Below are 18,227 nucleotides of genomic sequence, written 5' to 3' on the forward strand. Positions count from 1 at the left end.
TTGGACGTTTTGATTGGACAACGTCGCAAAAATGCAAAAACAGTATTGAAGGTGATGATCATCGGCCCTACTTTGATGATGTGCATAAATGTAACGTCTGCATGATTATGCGCTTGAAAAGTAGACTAGTGTATGAAAAAAAATACTCATTAAAAAAAATTGTATTTATTATAACAGTTTTCTTATATTCACTAATTAACGTTGACGTTTTCTAAGATAACAATCGTAAACTACAAACTTTATAATACCTAATAATAAATCAACGCAAATTCGACTAATACCTAAACGTTATCAAATCCACAACTTTGTTTACGCGAGACTTCGACTCAAGACTCAATTTTAATGACCAAAAACGTTACAATTTTTTTTTAGTTTTATAGTATAATATTTCACTTTCACTTCAATTACAACTTAACTTAGTACGTTTACTTCATATTTCTTGTTTTTGATGGGGAACCCCTATGTTGAGAGAGGACATGTTTTGCCTCCTCTCCCAGTTTTGATGAAAGGCGAGTATGGGTTAATTACGTAAGTGTCTTTTAGTCTTCCGGGCAAGTACGAGAAGAACACATCCCTGAAACAGAGAGAAACATTTTAGGTGGGCAAATCATCTCTGTCGATTTCCCACTTCCGGGTTCTGTAGGTAGGTATTTTCAGTCATAGGGGATACGGTCACGAGTACTAATATGTATACACTTTGTAACCATGTCACATTAACTTTTTTGACAAATTAAACCTTAAGTCTTATTAAATGTAAAATATGATAGTGCGACAGAGTTCTAAGTGGGTACATGATATTGCTCATGACTGTACCTAAGGGATTGTATGCTTCTTATATTATGCCACGCTGTTTTGTTTGACCGCAATCTCACCTGATGGTAATGTCATGAAAGTGATGATGTAGCATAAGATGAAACACGCTCACGTAGAGAATGCCTATTAGCGAAAACTGTAAGATTGTAATGCTTTGAAAACCCAGATTGCGGCAACTTTTTTCAGTCCATCGTTATTCGCATTAAACTAGAAGAGGACATGCGTTTGGTGCTGATATTTGTACATCCACAACATAAAGATGAAGTGCCTGCCGACGACGTCTGGTTGTCCTTAGTTGGAATGGTTGGTTCATGTAATTCCTGCAAACACCGTATCCTATCGCCGCATCCTATAAATTACCGATAGGCAAGCTGTTTTTCGTCATGTTCAAGACTTTGGAGGTGAGCTTCGGACTAAGCGATTCCGCCCCGTTGGAATGATTAGACTGACATCGAATTTATCATTGGGGGCTAATAATGAGACCTCAAAAAATAGTAAACTACTTACACAAATGCTTTGCTAGGGTACGCGTCCGCATGCATTGTAGACCACCACAAGCGAGCTTGTTCCACCTGCTTTAACTTATTCCTTGTTTGGAAGCTCTCAAGGAGTTTATTGGACTGAAATAATAAATAAATATTTGAAATTCACTCATGTTCGTACACTAGTTCGGAGCCGCGTCGTATGCGCAGTCAGCATTTTTTCTTTGATAATATAATCACAGAACAGATAAGGCGGAAACTTGAATAAGGTGGTTTGGGGTCATCGTATCATGGTCATGTCATGCGTCGACCAACAGACCACATGACAAGAAAAGTGCTTGAGATGAACGCAGTGAATAATTAAGGGCTAAGGGTCGCGTAGCATTACTATGAAGCCCGCATAAGCGCGTAGCTGCACGCTTGTCGCGCGATGTTTTCTCTCAGATAGCGACGACAATTCAGTTGATTAAAGTAAACTTACCACTTTATCTATCGTTTTCTTATGGTTGAATTTCAATTTATCAAGCTCCTTAAGAGTAAATGGTATCATGTAAGCCCTAGCTCTAAAGTCCATGTGTTTAAGGTCCATCCACCTGCGTTGTGACTGTAGAATCAGTTGTTCTGAGAAACAAGTAAGTAATTGGCAAATTAAATATGTATGTAAGTATGTTTGTAAATTATACGTATTATTCACATATTCCTAGAACTACAAAATATTTCTTTTCTATGAAATCCAGAAAGCTCCTTATACGTCCTAGGGTTGGACTTTTGTCGTAAAGTTTACCATTAAGTATATAAGTAACGGATGTATGTATGTTATTTATATGTATAAGTAATGAATCTGAGGATCTGAAGATGTAAATAAAATTATGTGTATATTTTTACACGCTTTGCTAGGAAAGCATTTAATCAAGGACGTACTGTTAGAATTCGGACTTACTGTGACTCTTTGGAGAAATTTCTCCTTTGATGCGTTTTCTGGCCCACTCTTGTAGGTTTTTCAAGTCACAGGCTTTTGGCATATGCGGTATTATTAGCTCTGTATTGGCGATATCCGCTAACAAAGCCTGCGAAATATAATCGTTAATTTAACAATTCTTCTGAGGGACATGATCCGGGGTGCAATCAGGAACCTTTCGAGAAGTGTACCAGAAAATCCAAACAATAGGTAAATACTCGTGTAGTAAGTATATCACGACTTTTAGACATGATATTACTTTTCATAAACTATGTTGTTATGGTAAAAGTCAAAAGTTAAAGGAATCATTGAATTTATGGTCTTGAAAAATGTTGTATTTACTTACAGCCACAAGCTCCCTTGGTTTCAGTCCTGTCAGTGATACAGAGGGCTTCGAAACGATCGTCTAAAAAGCAATTTATAAGGAGAGTAGAGTGTTTTAAGACAGAAAGAGTAGGTTAGTACAATGTCGGTTCACTACTTTCCTACGAAGTATTATTTAATAATTGCATACATAAACTAACGCCTATTTCCCCACAAAAGATTACACCGTACTAAAAAATAAACGTCGTTATAGGAATTCCTTTGCCAGCTCTTGCAACACAACGGCTTGATCTACAAGCTTTATTCACTGGGAGTGCCAGACCGTCTCGTGCACATCATACGAGACTTCCTCTCAAATCGAACCTTTCGCTACCGCGTGGAGGGGACGCTCTCGTCATCGCACCCGATACATGCCGGAGTCCCACAAGGCTCCGTCCTCTCCCCTTTACTATTTTCATTATATACTAGTGACATTCCCAAATCCCCTAATACTGAATTAGCTTTATTTGCGGATGATACAGCCATCTATTCTTCGTGCCGTGGTCGAGTTATGATGACCGGAATCCTCCAACGCGCGGCCAATGCCTTGGGCAAGTGGTTTCGCAAATGGAGAATCGAGGTAAACCCGGAGAAAAGTGCAGCGGTGTACTTTTCAAAGGGCTATTATAACACGCCACAGTCACGCCGTCAACTTAAAGTCATCACGATGTTTGGCAAGCCGATCCCTTGGGAGGAGCAAGTCAAATATCTCGGCGTAGTCTTAGATAGACGTCTTACTTTCAAGGCCCATATCAAACGTGTGCGCGATCGTCTCCTTAACAAGCGAAGTAAATTGTCCCTTAGGAATAAGGTGAAAATCTACACGACTTGCATCCGTCCGATCATGACCTATGCAGGGGTAGTTTTCGCTCACGCGAGTCCCTCTCAAATTCACCGTCTACAGGTAATACAAAATCGTTTCATGCGGAAAGCCACGGGAGCTCCGTGGTTCCTTCGCAATGAAAATCTGCACATTGACCTAGGTCTGCCAACCATTGCCCAATGGCTCAAATTAGCTTCCAAACGTTTTTTCGATTCTGCTCCGCACCACCCAAATCCCCTGGTAGTTGCGGCTTCCGAGTACATTCCGCTTAGGGACGGTACTGAAAAGTATCGGCGTCCGAAGGACGTAATATACGATCCCGACGACCCGATTACTCTAGCCATAGAGGCAGCCAATCAGCTCGCGACACCAAACACTTCAGGTCCCCGATACCGACCCCGCCGGCGTGGTCGACGATTTCCCTCATTTAGCGCTTATCGCTATCGACCCACTAGGGTCGATTAATTCTTTCAAATATTTTTCCTCTCAGACGACGCCCTGAGCCGAGGTTCGCGCCCAACTGGCCACCCTCAGGCCTGTTGTCTTAAACGTTGTACCGGGTGAGAGCCTTCAGCGCTCCCCATTTGTCCGGCCAAGTAGTTAATGCCATCTGCGGCAAATCTACAATAAGTCACGTCAAAAAAAAAAAAACGCTTGCAACATCTTTGCCATACATACTATTAATTATTCTTCGTTGGGTTGTTGGGGGGAGGCTTTGCCTTCATTAGGTAGATAGGTCGTTGGATTAGAGTGATATGATCGCTCCGGGTTCTACCAGATGCAAAAGTTGCTCAAACCTATCAAACGCGGTAACGTGGCTAGTGTCATGGGCACGTTTCCAACCGGTACAACTCGGGACTTATTCTTAAAAGGACCCATTCTTAAATAATGTAATACACCCGTAGATACAATAATTTAAGTGATTTAAAATAATAATAATTAATGTGATGCTATTTCATTCATTATTGCTGAAAAAGAGAAAACGAATATGTTTTGTTGATTGTTAGTCCTTTTTCATATTTTGATATTTTGTGATTTTTTAAGAACCAATAATCTCCTTAACATTTTAACTATGGATTATACTAACATCCTCAAATAATGTTTAGAATTTCGGGAATAGGGTATTTTACGAATTGGGTATTTTACGAATAGGACATTTTAGGAAAGAGCCCAAAAACTAATGCAGGTCCATTTGCGAATGAGTCCCTTGTCTACTAAACCCTATTTTTTATTGTTGATTATATTCAGTAATTGACTTTTATAATTCACGATTTGACAATTAATTATTGTATATAAACAATTAATTTGCCTATACATGTATGTATATAACTATATAGATACATACCGTTGGTGCAGTTGATGCCAAAGCATCTCGCACGGTGTCTTTTATAAAATCCTCCATGGGGTCCAATTGGTAAATTTTTGCCTGGTCAAGCCAAAACGGAGCACACCTCTTCGGGGGATAGAAATACCTATCTTTTGACTTGCCTTCGTTGTACAAATCGTAGTTATGACCACATTTACACTTGGAATCTTTCAAGTAATCAAAAACTTTGCCTTCCCTAGAAAATATATTTTTTACAATATTATTTATGAATGGTAGAAATTAGCTGAGTGATCTAAAACTAAAACAATATACTTACCAGAATCAGAATAATTTATTCAACGTAATTATCATGGATAAATTTGTTGAAAGTCAATGTAATATTTTTGAATTTACGTCATTCGCAAGGTGTTATGGCTGAGTATGTAATCTACGTATGTAATTGATACGAAGAGATGAACTCTGAAGGGTATACCCATAGGAAGTCACATTGAAGATGACAAATGCTGAATAAGCGTGTCATTACTAATTTAAGAGCCACGCTCTTGTCGGTGTAGCATTCCCCTATGCTATTTTTTAGCGAAAAATAGGGCAGTGGTTTCAGAGGTGGAGTAAGGGTATAGTTAACCAATAATACGGCCTACCATTTCGTCAAGCAGTCGCACTCAGAGTCACATCTATCGTCTTGATCCCTGGGATATTTCCAATATCCGAGAATGTGTGTGACGTATTCATTTCCATATTTCACGACTCCACCGTTCAGCGGTATGTAGCCGGTAGCCATCGTGCAATAGTCTATAATGCAGATAATTAGGTATTATAAAAAAATATTGATAGACTTATTGACACATCAGGATTAAATTTTGTCATTATCTTGCATTCATATCGCACATGTTAATACGACCATTCAACTCGTATTTTAGACTGGTGGTCTTTCAAAATGTAGGTAGGTAATCTACTTATTACTTGTTATATATCACGAACAGTACAAATGACTTACTGTTCAATATGAAACGAGGCGTCCCTCCGGAATACGATACATTTCCGATATGACACTGCAGATTGTCGAACGGTGGTTTCTGTTTCAAATATCGCGGCTTTGCCTTTTTCTTGAACATTTTTAGCGCCAAAACATAAGCAGCCATTTTGGGATCCGTGTTACCTGTGAATATGTTTTTGTTTATTTGAAGACAATTTAAAGATGTCAGTCTTTCTGCCAAACCCCATATTCCGTCCGTAAACTTAGAGACAGAACATTATGCATGAAAAATAATGTATCAATTTGTCTTGACGCTCTGTCCCGGAACATGTTATATGTATAAGTAAGTAAGTACTTACGTAAAGTAGTAGGAGGTTCCCAAAATTTATAATGACAAACTCTTTCTGTTTGCTGCTCCATCTTATTCTTTTCTTTCCGTCGTTCTATCTAAAGAAAGAGTAGATAAAAGTTAAGACAAATAAACGAATAATGCGGATGCTACACATACAACAGACAGGTTAAAAAAATACGTATAATGAGATAATCAACATTTTACTTACAAAATCCAGGTTTAATCGAAGATTCTCGTAGCTCTGAAAAGTAAAAAGTATTTAAGTATATTTATAATTTATCCGATCTAAAAATATAGGTACTTAGATAGGTAGGTAAGTAGGTATACTAGATTTAAGTACTTACTTGTACTAAGACGTTAATCGTATATTTCCTGTTAGTACTTAAATAATTTTAAATTCAAAACCCACTTACTTCCTCGCTCCTGAGACTAATTTTATTCTTCAAGGGCATGGGTTTCCTGGGTCCTTTCCTCGGATTCAGAGGGTGGTTGCTGTAGCAAGGCACGTACATCTTTTGTAGGTACTCTCCAAACTTTACGTTCGGTTCAAAGTACTTTGGAGGTGCTAAAACAAAATATGAACAATCATGGTAAGAGAATCACGGTAGCTACAGGGTCTACACGCTAACCGCGCCGCGACGTCGCCGAACGACGTTTATCTACGTAGATAGTATTCGCTGCGTCTATTGGTCGAAGCCCTTGATAGAATTCGCGTCCCGCGCGGCGCGGTTGCCATTCTGCGAGGGCTGAAGCTTATACATGGAAGCTACGATGTGCCTGCGTTTATGTACAATGTTATAGAGGTAGGTAGGTACGGCCAGTGTCCTGAAGACTCGGACAACTCTCGACTCGCGACAATGGCTGCTGGTTTATATCGGCGAGAGAATCTTTGGCTTTCCCGGTGGCAAGAATGGCGGCAGGGCATTGTGTGTAGGAGCCTTTACATAAGTACGACAAACGGCCCCGTAGTCCAGTGGTTGGGTGTTAGGCTCATGATCCGGAGGTCCTGGGTTCGAATCCCGGTGGGGCCTTATCACAAAAATCAGTTTAGTTAGGACATTATAGGCTGATCCGTGCTTCGAAAGCGACGTTAAGTCATTGGCCCCGGTTACTACTTGCTGATGTAAATACGTAGTCGCATGAGTCCTGTAAGTCGCATTTGACGGCTCAATACGTAATAACCCTAACGCCAGGGTTGATGAGGTTGGTAATCATAACCCACACGATAGAAGAAGAGACTAAGAAAGTATAAACTCCAGACAAAGTTTTGCTGAGAAGCGACGAAATTCGTGTCTGAAGAAGTTGTTAGGGAAGAGAGGGCTAGGTTGTTGTACTAATGCCCTGCTGTACCTACGCATTGCTGGGCGGACTTCATAGTAGGTAACTACTTTGCACCACTGCTTTCTCCTTGCCTATCCGATTCAAAACTAGAGTGAACAGGCATTTGCTGGTAAGCGGTACCCTCTTAAGCTACCCTAAGGATTTACCTTCAGATGAGATTGTGGTCAAACTACATAACATAAGCTCACGACTACTTATAGATTACCCAATAGATAGTCAGATGTAAGATGAAATGTCACATCCATCGTAAGATGACGAATGAAAAAACTACCAACAAATAGGCAAAATTAATATAGTTAGGTACGTTTCTTTTTTGGCTTCGGCGGTCGGTTTTGGCGTTCCGTGACTTTCTCCATTTCTTTGATGCAGTCTTCCAGATCAATAAACACGAGAGACGACATCAGTAACATTGAATTGACGTTGTACTCTAAGGAAAAGGAATATCTTCATTTTACTTTCCGGCACTGTGTGCATTAAGCACTACCTTATATTCTGAGGGAACTATATTAGCCTGTGTGCCAAGCTACGTGCTGTGTGTGCGGTGTGTATTAAGCTAATGATTAATACACACAGTGCCAGAAAGGGGAACGCCAGATTCTTTTGCGCTTTGGCTTTCCCGGATCTGTGTATAAAAAACATTATTTTTCCACGTCGCTTTATGTACGGTCACGAGCATTAATATGTATACAATTTGGTACCATGTCACATTAACTTTTTTGACAAATTGAACTTTAAGTCTCACTATTATGTCAAATATGTTAGTGCGACAGAGTCCTAAAGTGGGTACATTATATTGCTGATGACTGTACCTAGTGTAAGAACGTGTGCGGCTAATTTCAGAAGGTAGGTAGGTACATAAACAACCGTACACGTCCTACTGCTGGGCACAGGCTTCCTTTCAGTCAACATGGGCTTTGGAGCTGCTCCAATGCAGGTTGGTGTAGGTAGGTACTTAATTTAATATAAATTCAAAACAATAAGACTGCAGTAAGTACCTAGATAATATGACTTACTTGGTAAAAGTGTGCTTGGAGGAACTTTATAATAAGCAGTGAAGAGATTCCAAATGAACACTCCTGGATCCTCAATAGAATTTTCCATAGACTTCATGAGTAGATCCTTTGGAAATCTGATTGTAACTCCGATATCAAGTAGCGACTGGCGTACGCGGACGGGCAACCCTTGTATCAAATCCTCGTGAATGGCGTGTCGTAGATTATTTAAAACCTTCCTTTGATCGTTCGACATCTCATAGTACCATGGCGGACCAGCTTCCCTTTCTAGACGTCTGTACTTCCGTTTATCTGAAGGTCAGATAGATTGGTTACCTAATAAACTCTACATTACGTTGATTTCTAGGATCCATTTGTGATCCTATCACCACTTGAAGAATAAAGTGAACGGAATGCGCTCATTCCCCCAGATTTTAAATGACTGAATTTGAAGTCGCTTTCAAGTTTATTGTAAGTGTAGATCGTAAATTAAATATAGACAACGACATCATCACCATCATCACCAGCCCATTAACGTCCCCACTGCTGGGGCACGGGCCTTCCCTATGGATGGATAGGGAGATCGGGCCTTAAACCACCACGCGGGCCCAGTGCGGATTAGTGGTTATTAACGACTGCTAATGCAGCCGGGACCAACGGCTTAACGTGCCTTCCGAAGCACGGAGGAGCTGGAGATGAAAACTTTGCGAAAGTTGCTTAACTTCAACAATCGCAGACCGAGAGCGTTTACCGCTGCGCCACCGAGCTCCTCTTATACCTAGACAACGACACATCATAAGTATTGTGGAGAAACTTACAAACTTGAGAGAATTTAAAATCACTCATGATGCTGGTAGATACAGATTTTGTTTTCTTTCTTCTGAAATTTCATTCAATCATGGAGTGTGTATTCTCCAATACAAAGTTTGAAATCCCTTACTTACTTTCTTTGTAGAAGTAATGCCGAAGGTCTCTCAAGAACTTCAGCCATGTACCAACTTTAGTGTTGTATGGTTTCTTGTCTATGTTCTGCATCATTTCTCGCTCTAAATAAACCCATACTGGATCCTTTTTTGGGCCATGAATTCGCTGGAAAAAGGTAACCCATGAGGTACAGATTTACATACGGACTAAATAGGTATCTGTTACTTGAGATTCTATGCTTAGGTGGTGGTGGTGCTGGGGTGGTTAGGTGGAGGTGTTTTTACGGCTAATGGCCGGGACCAACGGCTTAACGTGCTCTGCGAAGCACGGAATCATCTTACTTCTTCGGACAGTCAGGTGATTCAATCCTGCAAAGTCCTTACCAAACAAAGGATAGTCTCACAAAGTGATTTCGACAATGTCCCCATCGGGAACCGAACCCGGACCTTCAGATCGGGAGCCTAACGCGCTTACCACTAGACCACTCGCTCGCCCCATTCTAAGCTAATTTGTCAGAGTGGTGTTGAAGGAGTACCTACTTCATCATCATCATCAGAGTCAAATAACACGCTACCTAGTTACCTTTCTTTTTAAAAAGTCTTCCGCCTTGGGCATTTTAAACTTCCCCATGATTGTTTTATTAATTTGTCACAATAATTTTAAAATTGAACCAAAAAATATGTGAAAAACTTAAAATTTTGATGTTATCAAAAGGAACTTAGAATTTTGACTGATGTTTATTTAAAAGGAATAATCAGCATCTTTTTTAATTTAAATATAGAAAGTGGCTTGCCAGAATGATTAAAAGGCCATGAAGTTTGAATAGGGGGAAGTACCTACCTCACTTGGTATAATGTACGTGCTTACGGCCTACCAGAAATCGTCTGGGGTATCTACCTACATCAATGGACTAAGATTATTCATAGATACATATTCTGATCTGGGGTCAAGCAGAGATGGGGGGAGTTAATGGACACGTGGGTGAAGACAGTATTGAATATTGTTTCCAACTTGTTTGAAAAATTTGCGTTATAAATTAGGTGCTTTCTAGAGCTTCGCTTTTTCAGGCTGCGCAGAGCAAGGTTTGGTCTTAAAAAACCTGAAACAGTTTTTTTTTATTTCATACAAAACAAAAGACATCAACGAGTCTACTTTTTTCACAATTTTACACTTCAATTTACTTTTAAGTTAATAAGAACATCCGGTCCGGCACAGGCTTACTATCATGATTTCGGCTAAGTACTTAATGCCACCTCGTAAGACCGAGACCAAAACCAGACACAAAAAACGTGCACTTAGACGTGCCGCATCACGTCGGCGCGTGCGGCTCCTGTGGCGTGTCTAGGTGGGGCGGCAAATCTTCAAACATGTGTTAAATAAGGCCGATCCAACAGAGCTCTTATATCTCCTACCTAAACCTTACGGATGGCTGTATAAATGAATGAGAATCAAGATGCCAGATGTACCCGGAATGTCTTATAACTTTCCTCGAAAGGAAGTACGAATTTTTAAAGCATAAGTACTAGTATAGTAGTAGTAGGTACTGAATAGTACAGTTTAGGTACGATTTTTTCATAAATAAGTTATACATTTTGCCTGGATTCATTACGATACATCCGCCATTATGTCTCTCATATAAATGATGTTGGTTGAAAATTAAAATGTTTGAAAGTATATTTATGTGTATGTATTTTTCTAAATCCGGTATCTGACCATTTATTATATGGTCGTAAGGCCCAAAGTCCTTTTAAAATCCAAATCCCATTGTTTAACTATTGTGTCTGGAAATTCGGGCCTTACGAGGATATGGTAGGTTTGAAACATAGTCTCAATATCTATCTTACATAGCAGTACTAAGACTGTCTGTAAGTTACCTATTGTCTGATGACTTATGTCTCTGCTCACTCTATTTAGGATTATAATATTTATGGGCTTAACATTATTATACCCTCTGTCTGTACTGCCCAACTACTGGAAAATTACCATACTAAACTGGTTGTCCCATAATCATTATGGTTCTAGGACACACTTATTTCCTATTGGGGTAGGTAGATGCATATGGTAAGCTTCTGCTGTCTCTGAAGGTGATTCAGTAAAAAACAATTATGTAGGTTGTTTGACTCATTTATTAAAATAAAAAGAATTTCAATATTTAAATAGATTATTACTTAACTAGTCTTTTCCAATATTTCTTTATATGGAGGATTAATAGGACCCTGAACTGGTTCCTTATATGTATATGTATCTTTACCATCTATATTTAAAGGGTATGATGTATCAGAGTCATATGCACTTAAGTCTCCACATGCATTAAATGGAACAATAAATCTGTTAGGTCCTGTAAATTGATTGAAACCACAGTACTTGTGGTCCAGTAGCGGGTTCACCATTGTCGGAAAATAACCTTTTGGGGGTTTGTAATTCTGGCAAACTACAAATGCTTCAATACTTGAGTTTCTAGAACTTCTTGGTTTTGAAACAGTTACATATTCAAAGAACTGTTTCAGTTGTGAATATAACAGAGTGATATCTTTGCCTCTAAATATTTTAGCCACAAAAGTGCCTCCATCTTTGAGGACATGAGTAGTTATATTTAACGCTGCGAGAAGTAGCTGTGATTGTATATATTCGTCAATGTCGTGCAATCCTGTTACATCTGGAGCACCATCGCAAACCACTAGGTCAGCTTTCATTCCTTCAAACTCCTTAATAATTTCATTTGCAGTCGATACTTTAGTAATATCTCCTTGTATTTGCTTCACCCCTGGTAATGCAGCCATAGCTTGTAAATCCACAGCAACAATTTTAACATCCTCTTCGTTGGTAGCGTTTTGGCGCAGTTTCTTGGTCAACACTTGGCTCCAGCTACCAGGAGCCGCACATAGATCCACGGCACGCAATACTCCATCAAATATATTGTACTCCTCGTTGATTTGTAGAAGTTTGAAAGCACTTCGTGCCCTCCACCCTTCCTCCTTGGCTAGTCTATAATATATATCCCGTTTGTCTTTAGATGTCTTTCCCATTGTGATAGATTATAAGAGCAATATTATAGAGTTCTCTTGGGTCATTAAATAATTTACCGTTTCTGTTTAATAAAGTTTCCAGCACTATTTACTTTGTTTTGAGTTTTGTGTGACATTTAACTTTAAGGTTATGTTTATGGCTTATTTTTTTTTATTCTACCCCGGCGGACGCAAAGGAAACCGGTTAGGTACATTTCGTCGTGTGAAGTCGCACTAAAGTTAATGGAACGCGCCTAGCACGAACACATACACAGAAATGACGTCATTTCATGCATTCAAGGGGGTATGTTCATTTGATTGTTTAAAAACTATCCATTGCTAATCAAAAATTAAAAATATGGGTGATAAACATTTAGAACAATGGTATTAAGATTAGAAATAAAACATGCTCAGTATTACGGCGGTTTTTAATATTATAAGTCGTTTACGTTGATCAAAAACATATAACGTATTTTTCATGCTGGCCACTATTTGTCCGATACGTGGCATAGGCACGAACAACTTCCACGTTCGCCGCCATTTTGACATCCAGCGAATTTTAGAGTTTTCAGTAAAGTGTTGCGTTTTTTCTTGATATTATAGAAATTTTCACCTGAATCGGTAAGTACTTTGTTGGATATTGTTTCTTTAGTGAATATAACATTATTGTAGAAATAAATATGAACGAAACAACGATTTATACGCTTTACAAAGTGAGGGTGGTGACCGCAGCGGTGTCGGCCTATCTTTGTTAGAAATCCGTAGGCCTCACGCCAAGATTTTGGCTTCTTGTTGGAGTCCCAGTATGCATTATGTTTTTAATTGAACTTTGTCTAGTATGGTGGTGAGGAACCAGTTAATAAATACGACAACGTACTGCAGCTTGGACTTGCCATGTCATTATCATTGATTGAAATAACGTGTGCTGGCTGACGAATGAGTCACAGGGAATGTCTTCTAATAATTATGAAATTGTTTCAGACTACTTATAAAGCCGCAAAATGGGGAATATGTTCGCAAATTTATTTAAAGGCCTATTTGGCAAAAAGGAAATGAGAATATTGATGGTGGGTTTGGATGCTGCTGGTAAAACCACAATCCTATACAAACTCAAATTAGGCGAAATTGTTACAACAATTCCCACTATCGGTGAGTATTAATAATTATACATAGGTACCTACTTTGAATTTAGTTTTTCGATAATTGATTTTGACCCTTATCTTGATTTTAATGTTTCCTGTGATGTGGCAATGTTTACTAAGTCAGCTGCTTCCCATATTGTAGATATAAATAGTAATTGTGCCTATTTTTTAAAGTAATTATGTCATTGTTAATGCTAACATGTGGTTCTAGAATAAGAAATCTTGTTATATCTACAGAAGATTCACTTCTAATTGATCAATTTTAAATTTGTAAATTACTCTTATTATTTCAATTTACAATTTGGACTTATTTATAGGTTAATATCTGAATATCTATTGAAAAAATACTACCCTGTAGATGGATGGTTCATTTCAATACTTAGATTTCTACTTTCACTTGTCTGTCATATGAGTGACAGTGACCCCAAATGATTAATTTTATTACAAATGAGCAGTGTTACCACTTCTATATAAAATTACATTTGCACATTTTATACAAAGGGATTTACAGCTTAACTGTACATGGTATTTTCCTCTTTTCATAATATTTTCACAAGTTTATAAATATATTTTATGGCCATCAAATCTATTACTTTTGTTTTATCTTATAACTTTAAAAATGGTTTTATGCAACTTGTTTATGAGATCATCAATTTTAATTTTCAGGATTTAATGTGGAGACAGTAGAATACAAAAACATCAGTTTCACCGTGTGGGACGTCGGCGGTCAAGACAAAATTAGGCCACTGTGGAGGCATTACTTCCAGAATACACAGGTAAGGGTATTATGAAATATTTCTACAGTTGTATGGTGACACTAGGGGGAACAGATAATTTGGTCTTTATTAGGTGGCCTGTGTCTGTTTCATGTCTTCTCCCATGGGGGTTGGTTTTTTAGGCTTAGATTGCATGTATCTTGCATATTGGCATTAAAATGTTTGTTGTTCCACAATGTTGTATAATCTTTCCATTTATGCAATATGTTACTAAATGTTACTAAATTTCAGTGACAGATGATGAAAAAAAACTTTTTTTCATATTAATTAAATTTAACCAAGCTAAGGTGTCAGTACATTTACAGTTTATATCTGTATTGACAGATATATGAATATGTATTTTTTTCGATTTTCCTTTATTGAATAGTTGAGGGATTATATAATAATTGATTTATAATGTTCTTTCTGTCTTTATCTTAAGTTATTATTATTTTCTATAAATTAATATTATGTACAGAACTAATATTTCTATTAGAATTATTAACTTAAAGTAAAAAAAAACTTAGGCCATAAAAGTATGTCATGGCAAGAAGTCTATATTTTATTATGTTGACAGCAATATTTTTAAAATTAGATTTGAATCAGTAAATGAAGGCTAAAATTTGAGACAATATTTTATTTATTACCCAGCAACAAGTTAAGTTAATTAATTATTACAGCAATTATTATGCATTTAGGAATCGCAGTGAGATACTTTCCAGGCATTTTTTTACTTTTCCTTTTTTTCTTTCTTTTTTACTTTTTCTATGTGCCACATAAAAATATAGATGGAGCTGTTCAGATTTAACAAATTAATTACCTATTGTCTTATTGCTCAGGGTAAGTCTCTCATTAAGTTGGTTACTGAGTTCTAAGCAATAATATTTTATGCCAAACATGTAAGAGAATACTAAATAACTTCTACATATATGTGGCCTTTCATGTACATAAGATTTCCTAACATGCATTGTGTAACATGAAATTATACTTTTATATAGTAGGTGCTCTGATCATGAGTATTTTCTTATAGAAGAATAAAGTGCCAGTGAAAGCTTGTGAGAACTTGTGACAATCTGCTTCTGCATATCTCGTTTACCAAAGAACAAGCTAGAACTTTCTAAATAATTACTAACAGGAAAACATCATTCAACGTGACATTCAACTTGAAACAATTGTTTAGTTTTTCATTGTTACACCACAAAAAAATTTAATCTTTGGTAACAGAGCAGTATACATTGTTACGACATAAGTAGTGAACAGCATAAAACCAGTTTATTGTCAAGTATTTGGCATTTTGTCAACTTATCCAAAACATTATAGTGTGAAGGCATTTTATTATTAAACATAACATAATTGGGGCAGTCGGAGACACATCCATCGCAAGATGATCTATGTACTCACGCCTCACCGAGCTTTCTGTTAACCCACATGATAGGTGGTGGTGATTTTATTATTAGCTACGTAGATATACTCTCAGGAACTAGTCCTAAATTACCAAGATATGTTCTATAGTAGGCAATATGTTGTGACATGGCTGAAGAATTTTATGGTATATTTCCAGGGTCTTATCTTCGTAGTAGACAGTAATGACCGAGAGCGTATTGGTGAGGCGCGCGAGGAACTGATGAGGATGTTAAGTGAAGACGAGCTACGAGATGCTGTGCTTCTGATCTTCGCTAACAAACAGGTACTTATTCTTTACTTTGTATCCAAAATATTAATTTGTGTTGCTGCTAGGATTTATTTCAATTTATATCCTACTTATTGTGTATTAAGTACCATTAATCGTAGATCGAAGTTTGCTTTCGATCTTGGGAGTGTCGGGGAATCATAATGGAATTCATAGAGAACCCAGTTTATTTATTTATTTGAATTTCTATAGTATGATTGGATTACTTGCAATATGACCTTGGTATTGGTCTATGTATGATGGTTATAATATTTGTAAAAGTATATATTTGCCTGTGTTATTTAGTATTAATCTGTCTGTCTGTGTTATGTGTTGATAAATTAACTTATTAAGTCACAATATTTTATGTTTTGAATTAATGTTGAATGGTTTTTGGCGTGGTTTTTACAATTCATTATGTGTAATGGTTTTTTAAAGATCTATGTATGACTTACTAGTTATTAGGTAATTCCCTAGGACAATACTCATATAAGTTTCCTGTGTGAGAAGTTCATCCACTCAACAGGATAGAAGTCATCCATTTGTACGTTTGGATATCGTCTTCGCAATATGACGCCTAAGAATTTTGTATATAATAATAGCATCCTTAAATTGCCAGATAATTTGTTTTTTTTTTACCGATATAGGAGCGACGTTATCGTTTTATATAGTTGAGAGATATGTATACTATATGTGTATGTATGTTGAGGATGGTTTATCACTTCCGCATTGTTTCCTTTTAGTGGTGCTCAAAATTTACAATATATTTAATACATGTTTGACTAATATGTAACGTGTTTGTGTGTGTGTAGGATCTGCCAAACGCGATGAACGCGGCGGAGATAACAGACAAACTGGGTCTGCACTCGCTGCGCAACCGCAACTGGTACATCCAGGCGACGTGCGCCACCTCCGGCGACGGACTCTACGAGGGGCTGGACTGGCTCTCCAACCAGCTCAAGAACGCCAACCGCTAACCGCATGTGCGACACGCAGACAAATCTGATTACTGAGAGACTATGGTTTAAGATATGTTAACTTTATTTGCTATAAAATACAATGTATTATGTGCGGAATCATAAATGTATTACTGATGCGTCACCCGGCGACCGCGCTCGCACCGCACTCCGCCGCCGCCGGCGCCGGCGACCTCCCACTGCCGTGCCGTCGTACTGCTGTACTACGTACACCCGTGCGGCTACTGCCGTACTGCCGACCGCCCGACTCCGCCACCGCCGTAGGGTCCCCGCGGGCTGTGCTGTTTGTTCGATCCCCGCTGACGTTGAACAAAATATAGTGTTTAAATTTAATGCAAAATTACAATTTTGTTTATAATTTTATCAGTAAACGAAGGAACGAAACGGTGTACACTTACTGAGTGACCGCGCATTGTGATGTGGATAGGTTGGTAGCTGACACGTGATAAAGTGAATCACAGCATAACATGTTTTATATGTATACTATAATGTGGAATAAGTTGTCGTAATAAAGTATTTAAAGTTACTTCACTTCTAATTCATTTGTTTTAGTTAGTGAGCCTGTAGTGTCCTATGCGAGTAGCGAGGCGCGCAGGGCGGCGCCGGCGCCGGCACGTCAGCTCGTCGGCACGTCGGCCCATCGGTCTCTTAGTGTTACTTCCCTGTCTTCATTGTATGGTGATGCCACCTGTTTGTGCATATTCCAATTTATTTGAACGACTTATTGTATGATGATAGTTTATTTTTTATGGAAGTTAACTAGGTAGAGTAAGCTGTTATTTACATGAACAGTCCGCGCGGCGGCGGCTCCTCGGGGCACCTCGGCGGACCTGCATTTACATTACATTTACAGTCGACTTCTCCTGGCGAACCGAGAGATTAACTTGTAATTTAGGTATAATATGTATTAGATAAACACGGTGTCATTTTGAGAAGTGTTTCTGCCTACAGGGAAACAGTGCTCAGAATTCTCAGCGGTACTTTGCTCTTACACAATTAACTATAACTTAGCATTTTTATAATAATTTAGAAGAAATTGTTAAAAACACAATCCAAGAATACGATTATGTGACAAGTGTGGTGGATAGATTTTCTTTTATTTTTATGGAAATCAAAAATTTTATGAAATGTGACATTCCGGTTTGTCTTTATGCTGTATTATGGAATAAAATATCCTCACCAATGTTTGAATTTTGCTTTAAAACGAAGTCCTTTTATCGGGTGGCTTTTAGAGATTAGACGATATAGTAATTTCAATCAAAATATTGTAATGGTTGTTGGCATATCAGCATATTGTATAAAAATATTAAACATCGAAGTTTCTCAAA

General features: G+C 38.0%; 3 protein-coding genes across 3 annotated transcripts; 1 reads left to right on the top strand and 2 right to left on the bottom strand.

The window, feature by feature from the left end:
• Window positions 1–313: 313 nt before the first annotated feature.
• LOC126372226 (uncharacterized) lies at window positions 314–9,981 on the bottom strand. The gene is made up of 15 exons (XM_050017894.1): window positions 9,934–9,981; window positions 9,372–9,516; window positions 8,449–8,739; window positions 7,740–7,862; window positions 6,508–6,659; window positions 6,303–6,335; window positions 6,102–6,189; window positions 5,764–5,925; window positions 5,408–5,558; window positions 4,785–5,001; window positions 2,600–2,659; window positions 2,236–2,362; window positions 1,777–1,916; window positions 1,321–1,433; window positions 314–574 (listed from the first exon to the last, which is right to left on the bottom strand). Exons 1-15 carry the CDS (start codon window positions 9,979–9,981, stop codon window positions 460–462), a joined length of 1,965 nt encoding a protein of 654 aa, XP_049873851.1. The 3' UTR covers window positions 314–459.
• Window positions 9,982–11,460: 1,479 nt separating this feature from the next.
• LOC126372246 (putative tRNA (cytidine(32)/guanosine(34)-2'-O)-methyltransferase) lies at window positions 11,461–12,554 on the bottom strand. Its single transcript, XM_050017931.1, has one exon. It carries the CDS (start codon window positions 12,375–12,377, stop codon window positions 11,520–11,522), a length of 858 nt encoding a protein of 285 aa, XP_049873888.1. The 5' UTR covers window positions 12,378–12,554; the 3' UTR covers window positions 11,461–11,519.
• Window positions 12,555–12,827: 273 nt separating this feature from the next.
• On the top strand, window positions 12,828–17,425 carry LOC126372251 (ADP-ribosylation factor 1). Its single transcript, XM_050017943.1, has 5 exons — window positions 12,828–12,977; window positions 13,338–13,505; window positions 14,165–14,274; window positions 15,815–15,940; window positions 16,735–17,425. The coding sequence occupies exons 2-5, from the start codon at window positions 13,358–13,360 to the stop codon at window positions 16,897–16,899; spliced, it is 549 nt and encodes a 182-aa protein (XP_049873900.1). The 5' UTR covers window positions 12,828–12,977; window positions 13,338–13,357; the 3' UTR covers window positions 16,900–17,425.
• The last annotated feature ends 802 nt before the right edge of the window (window positions 17,426–18,227 follow it).

The sequence above is a fragment of the Pectinophora gossypiella genome, chromosome 13, assembly GCF_024362695.1.
Source record: "Pectinophora gossypiella chromosome 13, ilPecGoss1.1, whole genome shotgun sequence".
Taxonomy (NCBI): Eukaryota; Metazoa; Arthropoda; class Insecta; order Lepidoptera; family Gelechiidae; genus Pectinophora; species Pectinophora gossypiella.

Bases quoted from the DNA above. Each gene is read 5' to 3' on its own strand.
- LOC126372226 (XM_050017894.1), bottom strand. From the start codon at position 9,981: ATGGGGAAGTTTAAAATGCCCAAGGCGGAAGACTTTTTAAAAAGAAAG. The intron at 6,660-7,739 runs GTACCTAACTAT...ATTTTGTTTTAG, and splicing joins GCCGAAGCCAAAAAAGAAAC to CACCTCCAAAGTACTTTGAA. The intron at 6,336-6,507 runs GTAAGTGGGTTT...TTTACTTTTCAG, and splicing joins TTAGTCTCAGGAGCGAGGAA to AGCTACGAGAATCTTCGATT.
- LOC126372246 (XM_050017931.1), bottom strand. From the start codon at position 12,377: ATGGGAAAGACATCTAAAGACAAACGGGATATATATTATAGACTAGCC.
- LOC126372251 (XM_050017943.1), top strand. From the start codon at position 13,358: ATGGGGAATATGTTCGCAAATTTATTTAAAGGCCTATTTGGCAAAAAG. The intron at 14,275-15,814 runs GTAAGGGTATTA...GTATATTTCCAG, and splicing joins ATTACTTCCAGAATACACAG to GGTCTTATCTTCGTAGTAGA. The intron at 15,941-16,734 runs GTACTTATTCTT...GTGTGTGTGTAG, and splicing joins TGATCTTCGCTAACAAACAG to GATCTGCCAAACGCGATGAA.